General features: G+C 33.5%; 1 protein-coding gene across 3 annotated transcripts in view; it reads left to right on the plus strand.

Moving 5' to 3' along the window:
* The window catches only part of LOC131066987 (agamous-like MADS-box protein MADS1), a 65059-nt gene extending 55287 nt beyond the window's left edge, over nt 1-9772 (plus strand). For all 3 annotated transcript variants that reach the window (XM_058001892.2, XM_058001890.2, XM_058001891.2), the window contains exons 3-9: nt 7173-7254; nt 7966-8027; nt 8131-8230; nt 8353-8394; nt 8586-8627; nt 9129-9286; nt 9436-9772. In XM_058001892.2, the coding sequence (XP_057857875.1) occupies nt 7173-7254; nt 7966-8027; nt 8131-8230; nt 8353-8394; nt 8586-8627; nt 9129-9286; nt 9436-9439 (490 nt within the window). In that variant the 3' untranslated portion in view covers nt 9440-9772. The remainder of the gene's footprint in view (nt 1-7172; nt 7255-7965; nt 8028-8130; nt 8231-8352; nt 8395-8585; nt 8628-9128; nt 9287-9435) is intronic.
* Nucleotides 9773-9982: the final 210 nt, after the last annotated feature.

Genomic DNA, 9982 nt, shown 5'->3' on the forward strand with positions numbered 1-9982 from the left:
TGGACCCAATTAATTTTTTCCTTGGATGCATAAAATCCGATAGTCCATATTTTTCAAAAGAGGATATATTTTCCAAAGAACCAAGGTCCACTAAGCATATAAAAAATTTCTCTACTCAATTTTTTGGAAGGAAAAAGGAAGAACTTTTTAGGCATAGAAACTACATATAGTTGATCAACAACACTCCATCTATTTGAAGCCTAGCTACCAATACAGTCTATATTGTGATAGGAGCTTGAGAACCTCTTAATTAGAGTGTTTCCCTTAGAAGAAATAGATTTGTCAACCAACACATCTAGAATCCAAATAAAAGAAGGAAGAACCAACAAAGGAAAGGGTGTCCCAATAAGGATTAGGAATAACCACACCAACAAAAGGCTCAATAGAAGAAAAAAAGCCCATCTTAGGATCAACTAAAAGGATCCTCGAATGACCCATCTGATTATGAGACAATAACATCCTATAGTAATAGAAGGGTAGGAGGAGAACTAGGGGATACATAAGAAGGTATCTCTATAAAGGATAAACCTAAAACAACATTGAGATCGAATGCTTCCACATATAGAAACCCATTAGAACCAAGGCCCTTACCACATGCAAATTTTCATTGCTCACAAACTCAAATTTTTAAAAAACATAAATTGAAGAATTTGATTCTTGGGAGAGGAAACACCCCAATTTAAAGGCCTAGCTCTTATTCCCCTTTAAACAATCATTGAAAACAAAAAAAAAATATAAGGAATATTCTTCTTGCAACTTTGATTTAAGTAAGATGTCCAAAATGAGTTCATTATCGTTTGGTGCAGGACCACCTAGGCTACCATCAAGCCTCTATGAGGCAAATTTTGAATCTTTTGTGTTTTGAAGTATTAAAGTTGTAATAAGATATTGAAAGGAAATATAAGATGCAATAAGTCCATATATTATGTAATAATTTCATTGAGACTAATGGTTTGTATGTTGAGTCCTAATGGGGGCCATGTTGGCACATATTGACAAAATTGGCCTAATGTGGACAATATGTCTCAATAGGTCAAGTATGATGTTTGATGTTATGTAAGGGTCTTATGGACCTATTTGGACCTATTTTTATTATTTTTGAGTCATTTAAGTCATAGGTTGGGTCTAGGATTAAAGTTAGCCAAAGTTGTCAATAATGTCAAAAATTGCTCATTGCAACTTTTTGTGTTTAAAGAGGTGATTAGGTGTTGGTTAGTAATGAAATATCAAATGTTGGTTCTAACCATTGGGGAAGGCATGAAGACCTTTAAATAAGCCTTTCCACAGCCTGATTAAAGGTTGATGTTTATTGGGAAGAAGACAATCAATAAAAATTTCATTGTTTACTGCACTTTTCCTGAGAACTCCCACGTAACAGTTTGTTCAAAATCATTATTTACCACTAGAATGCATTGATCCACCCCTAGAGTTGATTGCACATTAAAGAAGGGTGAATCTAGTTTAAGTTTTCTTTTGTGGAATTTGATTTCATTAAGAATTTGAAGAGATATCTTATCTTTTATAAAAATTGTCCAAAACCCTACCTAGGGTTGACAGTGAACAATAAAAATGTAAAACTCTCTTTTTTTTCATTATTAGACCCCCAAAATGGGTGGAATCATGTATTTTAGTGTAATCTTTCATTTTATATTAGTTTTAGATCTCCATGATTTATTTTCCGCATTCCCATTGATGTCAAGTTGCTGATTTGATAGTGCACAATCTGAAAACACAGAGTTTTCATGAAGATTTGAATGATATAAAAGAAAAAAAGTTGTTTAATGGTGTTGTAAGTGAAGAGAGGGATGAGTAGGGGTCCCCTTGGAATTATCCAAGTGTGAAATTAACAAGGAAGGCAATTAATCCATGGGAGTTATGACTGTCTTAAACCTTTGAGTTGGTTGTCACAGTTTGACAATGTGTTGCAAAATTACTGCATTTACATATTTAGAAGTGGATTTGGTGTTAGTTTGAGTGTCAAGGGTTTGGTAGGGTGGATCCCCATTCTCATTGTTTGTATTTTAAGGGTGGTAAGAAAATAATAGTTCATTCAAACATGGCTGCCCCTGTCTACTACATGATTGCCCCAAAGCACGTTTGACTATCCTAATAAGCAATGTGTTGATTGTGAATGAAGGGTAACCATGTTGGGTATATTGGGTGGGTATAGAGTAAAGAGTGCAGGTGTTGTGAATTCCTTGAAGGAATTACCAAGATTATATGTGGTTGGAGTAGTCTTTGTATGTTGGAATGGAGTTTGGAGTCCTAATTGGCTATGGTGTTGAGTGAGTAACTAGTAGGGAGACCTATGGTTTATAAATGTTGAAGGGTTTGGATTTGGGTTCATACAAGTTGATGAGGGATATTTGTGCATTTTCCAATGAGTGGTTGAGGAATAAGAAGAATGAGGGTGTTTTGATGTATTATAACCTTGTGAGCACTCATAACCTTGTGAGGGGTCATGTGAGGTTTAAGAGGGTTATCACCTTATTGTATAGGTGAGTTGGGAGAAATATCTCCCCTACTGGTTGAGTTCCTTGGATGCTATGCATCATCATCCCTCCTCATGCCCCTAAAATCCTCATATTCTTTTCCACCCTCAATATATTTGTTGTCATCATCCTCATCATCTTCTAAACTATTCCTATTCATAGAGGTTTCAAAACCCCCTCTTCTACTTTTATTCTCACTCTCTTTCACCATTTTATTTTTAATACTCTCCTACTCCCAATCTTGCTTTTCATTCTATTTTTCAAAACACCCTCTCTTTCGTATGCTTCTATTCCAACTCACCATTTGATTTTTGTTGAGTTAAAGTTATATTATGATTAATATAGTATCGTGTAGCTAGTGATGTTATCCTAGGTAGAATCCAATGCAAAAGTGATATAAATAAGAGGTATAGCTTAGTTATTATCATTATATTGTGAATTGTGTTCTTTTTGGGGACTTTTGGATGTTTGACCTCTTGATGTGGCCTAGTGTTCTTAAGTATTTGTAGCATATTTTCTATTATATTCTTCAATTGTGTAATTTTTCTTATTACATAATGTTGTTTTCTAAGTGCACATAAAAAATTATCAGATTATAAATAATTTGAAGTCCGTTCAATCATTTCTTCTTATGAAACAAGATTGATCCTTGAAATTTTAGATATCTATAACATGTGTGCTAGAACCATAAACCATTTATGGTTTGTTGAGGACATGAAAATCATTAAGAATCAATTAAGAGGAGACAAATTACTCTTTATTATAGGAAACTTATCTACAAGATGATAATTACCTAATTTATAAAATATTTTGTAGAAGCTATTTTTATAAATAATTTTGTAGTTTTTTACTGAGTTGCCCAACACTTAGGAGATTATGTTATAATATTAGTATGCACTTTGTACCTTTAATATATGTTGTTTCTCTTTCATTTTCACAACAAGGGTACATTTTTCCATTATACAACTTCTTTATCATTGACAACATTTATGGGTCTTCTAATATTCATCTAAATTGACAAAGTTCACTATTACTAGTCATATGATCTGAGAAATCACTATCTAGGAACCACACATATTTTTAACAATTTTTTTTATGCTATATGAATAATACATTTTTTTTAATTATGTAACAAAATCCTCAATATAATTAGCCCTTGATATGTTCAAGTCAAAATGAGTAGGAATGAGAGAGGAAGGAGTGGTTCTAGGGTTTGGGGTGGAGGAGTTGTAGGGAATGAGGGTGAGAATGAAGGGGATTCAAAGGATTATGGTGATGGTTTTTCTCTTGCTTCTCCACGACCATGGACTTGTTGATGCTTTGTGTAGCAAATGATATTGTGTGGCTTTTTGCGATGATTGGCTTGCAAAGGGCTCATTGTGGCTTAATGTGGTCAAAGGCATGTTGTGTCCTCTCACAATGGATGACATGCTACCTTTTTTTGTTTTGTGAGTGATACTCTTGCTGGAGTTTCATGCCTAGAAGGAGGTGTTGCTAGTGATGCTATTTTTGTGTGTGATGGTTTTGTGCTTTTGGCTGAGGATTCATTGGTAGTTTTTTTTTTTTTTTTGTAGACCTTTGGTTTTTCTTGTTTGGGTTTTGTTCTTGGCTACTATTTCTAATTTTTTTGGGGAGTCAACATGCTCTATTGCAATATTTCTCCCTTATTGAGGCCATTTTTTGTACTTTTATTCTAGCAGCCCTATTTCTAGCTTTGTCTTTTTTGGAGGAGGATAATTTTTTGTTGTCTCTCCTCATCCTTTGTTTATTTTGTTATCTGCTTTGTGGCAAGTAGATTTTCAATTCGATTGCTAGGTAGTGGATCTTGTTTTTGAGATAACCTTTTGTTCAGTGGAAGTATGCCTTTTGTTGTGGTGATGGGTGGGGGAGAGTTTTAAGTTTTTTTCAGTGCACGATGCTTTCATGATCTTGTTCTCTTTCCTTTTCTTGCTCCTTGCTTGGTTTCCTTTGGCATGAATTTGGCTATTCTTGTTGGTGGATCTTCCTTGGACATTTTTGTTGTGATATTTTCTTCTTGGCTTGTGGTTGCCGCTTGATGGTTGTTGCTGGATGGATGCTCATTATTGTGGTATTGAGTGGGAAAGAGATTGAGTTATTTGGTGTTGGTGGGTGTATCTTTGATGAATTTGATCTCTTTCCTTCCTTAACTCCTAGCTTGGGTTCTTCTATCCTAGTATTACTTATTTTGGCGATCTCTACTTTTGGATTCGATCGTGTACCTTGATGGCTCTTGTTGGATGGATGCCTATTATTGTGGTGTTGGGTGGGGAAGGGTTTATAGTTTTTGGCATTGGTAGAAGGAGCTTTTATGAACTTACTCCCTTTCCTTTCCTAGGTCCTAGCAAGGCTTCTTTTGGCTTGGCCTTGTCTCTCCCATGCCTTGTTTTGGTTGGGGTTTCCCCATCAAGTTACTTGTCTTGGTGGGGTTACTTGTGGCTACTATTTTTCAAGGGCACATTTTGTTATGCAGTTTTTCGTTAGGGGTTTTTGCTAATAAGGATTATTTTACTCCTTTTTTGTGGTTCTTCTCTAAGGGGGCTCTTGATGCCTTGTCTAGTTGCCATTCCTTTTTTGCTCCTATTGAGGTGGAGTGGGAAGTGATCCAGGTTATTTTGTTCTTTTTCTTCTTGTTGCTTGTCTTCTATAGGGATGTCCTATTAAAGTGGAGTTGTCTTTTATTGAGGTGGAGGCTTGGTTTATAAGAGATGGTGGAAAATTCTGTAAGGGGGTTGTGATTTCCCATCCTTTAAACAACACTCTTCGTATCCTATTTTTGTGGATGCCAATGGTGTCTTTTATTGATTCTTATGTTAAGGACTTTGAGAATCCTAATATTTGCTTAGAACTGCATCACAAAGTCATGGATGCATTTTCTAAACCCATTAATGTGGTTTGCTAGCTTGGTCTTGTTATTATTTCGGTAGGGTTTCTTTGGTTCAATTGCTTATGTTATACTATTTGAAAGTCATAAGTAGACTGTGTTTTACGTGCTACAACATTTTGTAAGTTTATGGGAGCCTTCTCAGAACCCATGGTTATTGTTTTCATGAGTTGAGCTTGTTGGTGGCTTCAACTTTGTGTTTTTGCAGATAATTTTTTAATGTTGTAATCTGTTTGGTCTTGTTGTTGGATTGTTGTTTACCTTTTCTTATCTATTAATAGTGTTCTTTAAGTGGTTGATAGATCCCTGCAAAATTTTCTTGTGAAGGGTTTTGATGCCCCTTCAAAACTTGTTTTACCTAATAAAAATATTCCTCTTCCTAGGCAATATGTAGAGCCCAAAATATTGGCATTAATTTTATTAGACATCAATGATCCAAGAAAAATTCTTCCTAATCTTCTACAATATCCTCCTCATACTCTTTCTATACCATATGCTCTATATGTAGAAGACTCCCATTATATTTGACATTTCTAAGGAGGATGGGTTAGATTTTTTCTTTAATTTTGATTATAGATAGTAATACTTGAACCAAAATATCCATAAAATGTTGCATAAGTTCCTTATGTGATTGTAAAAAATAGATGCCAAGTCCTCTTTTCTTTGTTCAATGAAAATAACCAATAGATCATATTTTACAACGAGAGATCTTCAAATATTCTCTACATCTTTACTCTATCATAGCTTTCTTTAGTGAAAATAACCACTACATCGTGGATGTTTCAAATTTTCACTATATTTAAGTCCTTGTAAAAATTTCAATAGATGCACTCAAGTTCTCTCATCCTTAAACTTTCAAAGTCTCATCTAAGAGTTTGGAACTTTAGAAATCTAACTTATCAAATCCTTGGTGTGTAGTTTGCAAAACAACTCACACGTTCTTTCATTGTTTCATGCCAATAATATGGAGAAAAATAAAACATCCAATGCAATTTCTATAGAAAATATGACTTAAATTGTCTTTTGTTTCTATTACATGTTAGTTCAGTTTGTTAAAATATTATAAAAGTATTTAGAGAATTATGATATACTTATTCAATGAATCCAACTTACACTAGTTCCCCAAATTTCTGCAACAATCATAGACTTTTCATTTTGATATTCTAGTATTCATAAACTTTAATACCAAAAATATATATATATATATCCGAGAGAACTAGAATGCCTAAACAGAAAACTAAAAATATAACTAACGATAGAATACATGCCATTAAAGGTGAAGGATTATCTCGTCTTAATATGAAGTGACTTAGTAGAGACGTTTCTGACTAAATATTATTTAATCTCATAACAAATAGTCCATTGAGGCTCCTCATATATATAGCTAATCAAATTAACTCATCTTACAACTTGTCTGGCTAGAAAGAATACAGTCTCTATCTAAAGAATATTTAATCTTGAGTACATTAAACTCCTCCATTCATCGCTCATTTATTATACATGGCTGATCATTAACTCCATCTTACAATTTTTTTCTTTTCTACAATTACTAACAGGGAAAGCAAAGCCCAGCTACAAGATTGACTGAACGGCAAGACCCACTTTTTTGTTATGATCAGATGTTTTCCATGTTCAGCACTAAACCTTGTGGCTAGGAATACTAACACTAATAAGATTAATATAGTTCTGGTACCGTACACAATATTTCGTTTGTTTATATTGATTCTTTTCCTTTGGGCCTTGAATGAAAATTCCCAATGTTGTTTTCATGTATGCAGTGTGAAGAAAACTATTGAAAAATATAAGAAGTCTACCGCCGATAACGGTCATGGAGGAGCCATGACGGAGGCCAATACTCAGGTTAAGTCCTCTTTGAATTTCATTGCTATATAGCTTTATCTTCTTGAATTATAAGGGCAGGTCCCCATGCGGCTGTTTAGCTTATTTTGGCTAGCAGCCGCTGTTCAATTTTTTTAGCATTAATTTGTAGAGCTGGTGGCCCCATGAATGTAAAATTTTGCTGCTTATAAAATAAGCAGTTATCTTAAATTGCATTATTAAAAGAAATATTTAATTCTAATTGGTCACATAAATTGTGGAGAAAAAATTGGAAACAAATCAAAAGAGGGAAACTGTTTTGGAAAGCCACATGTCAATCTTCTCAATAAGCAGTTGCTGCTTATTTCCAGCCCCCCCTTTTTTTCAAGGCTTATTTTTAAGTTTTAAGCAGCTGCTGTTCCACTTAAATAGGAAAAGATTCCAATTTATCCTAAACACTCTGACCGCTTAATTTTAAGCAGAAATTGCACTTAAGCAGTCGCATGGGGACATGGGATAAGAGTATACAAAATCTAAATGATGCTTTTTATGAACTCTAGAAATAATTGATACAGTAAAAAGTGATAAAGGAAGAGACATTTGTTTGATCAAATTCAGATTTGCATGAGAAAGATATCTCTATTCTAGTAAAACTCTCTATGTTAAACAATCTATTATGAATATATAACATAATTTGGTCTACGTACCTTTACAGCTAGAGAAATAATTATATAATTTTCTTGAATATTGCAGTTCTGGCAACAGGAGGCAGCAAAACTGAGACAACAAATTGACATCCTGACCAACTCAAATGGGTAAGAGTTTGTTTCTTACGCTATATGTTTTCTCTATTCTTTGTTTGTTAGTCAACTTTTTCTTTATTATAAATGACTATCGTTGCTCTTGGCTTTGAGTCAGAAATCTTCTGGGACAAGGAATATCTGATTTCAACCAGAAGGACCTTAAACAACTTGAGTCAAAAATTGACAAGGCACACAGCAAAGTGCGGAAGAGAAAGGTTGGCCGAATAATTTTTCAAGTATCCGATTGTCTGCTTTAAGTTGCATCTTATTTAGCGTGAAAATGCTATCAAAATCCAGATATTAATTACTTGTAGATGTTCATGATCTCATTAAATAGGAAGAAAGATGTGTTGAGGAAATCGAGAGGCTGCAGAGGAACGTAAGTAATATTGTTTAAAAAGAGTTAGAAATTTCCCCTCCCATACTTTTGTGTTAGTTAAGACTCTATTAAACAGAAGAACTTAAACGGCCAGTAAATTGTTTACATTGATATAACATACCAACATTCTAGGTAGGCATTATTAAGAGCTGTAATTAAGAGAGTGTATATGGAATGATTGTATTGTTCAGGAACAAAAGCTACAGGAAGCGAATCAATTTTTTCGATCAAGGGTATGAATTCTAGAGACTATTTGAGTTGTTTAATTTTATTAGTTAATTTATGGGCTCTGTCTAAACAGGTAGTGCTTTGTACTTTGTAGTAAATGTAACAATTATATAAAGGGAAGTGTAAAGGTAGCTGTCATGTAATTTAATTGTTTATAGTTATTTTGATTTTTGAATAGTAACTGTGTATGTTGTGTGATCTGTTATGCATAAATGTTCAAATAGTCATGCACAATTGTCTTAGTAGTTGTGCACAAAGATCCATTTATAATTCAAAAATGTAAAAAAAGAACCACTATTGATACATATGAAATTTATTAATTTTTAATTATCAATTTTTGAACTCCTTTAAAATTAATATTTAAGAAATTGGATGTACAAGAAGTAAAAGATTATTGAAACTATAAGACTATTAATGTTTTTCCCCTATGAAAAAAAGAATATGTATTGAGAATTGAACACTTTCTGTTTATGATTACAACGAGTTGCAATTTGTGTCTTGGGCAGATAATGGAAAGCCAATGCAACCAGAACATGAACATGATAGTACACCATCCTGAATATGATGCATTGCCAGCTTTTGATACTCGAAATTACATGCAACCTAATCTTATGATTCCTGCTCACCACTTTGCACGTCAGGAGCTAACAGCCCTTCATCTGGGGTAGGTTATTTTTAACTTATTTTCTTTCTTTGTTTTTTCTTCTCTTGGCCTTAATATAAAATTTACTGCATATGAATTGCGAAGGATAATCTTAATCTTTCAAAAGTTACCAAATTCCAGCCTTGATGTTCACTTTGTTGTATTTTCAGCTAAAATGAAAGAAATGGATGAAATCTGAAGGCAATGGATGCAATCTTTTCGTGAATGTGTGTAAGTCTGGAGTATATATATAGTCCCTGTAGAGTATAATTGAAGAGATTGCTGATTACTAGCGAACATAAGACAAAACTCTAATTTATCAACTCTCTTCTGTGAGAGTATGATGCAATACTAAAACATATTATATTAATTAATTTCCCTGCTACCTATTTATTTGTTATATATATAGGGAGAGGAAAACTCATGTTATTTGATAATACATGGCATGCCAAGAGTGCAAGTTGGACGCTAAAAATTAAAAAAGCCATTTACATGTGTTTGCTTAAACTTTTTCGCATTCATGTTTTCTTGTTACAGTAATAGGTTAGATAAAGCTATAATTTTATTTGTTTAAGTTGAAAGAAGCATCTGCTGGATATGAAAAATAAACTGTAACATGTCTAGGAAGTTAATTTTGGAAATCCATGATATATTTTTATTTTAAATATAGATTGTGATTGAGGTTGCTTAATTCTATCAAACAAATGTATCAGCAAC

The sequence above is a fragment of the Cryptomeria japonica genome, chromosome 3 (genome assembly GCF_030272615.1).
Source record: "Cryptomeria japonica chromosome 3, Sugi_1.0, whole genome shotgun sequence".
NCBI lineage: Eukaryota > Viridiplantae > Streptophyta > Pinopsida > Cupressales > Cupressaceae > Cryptomeria > Cryptomeria japonica.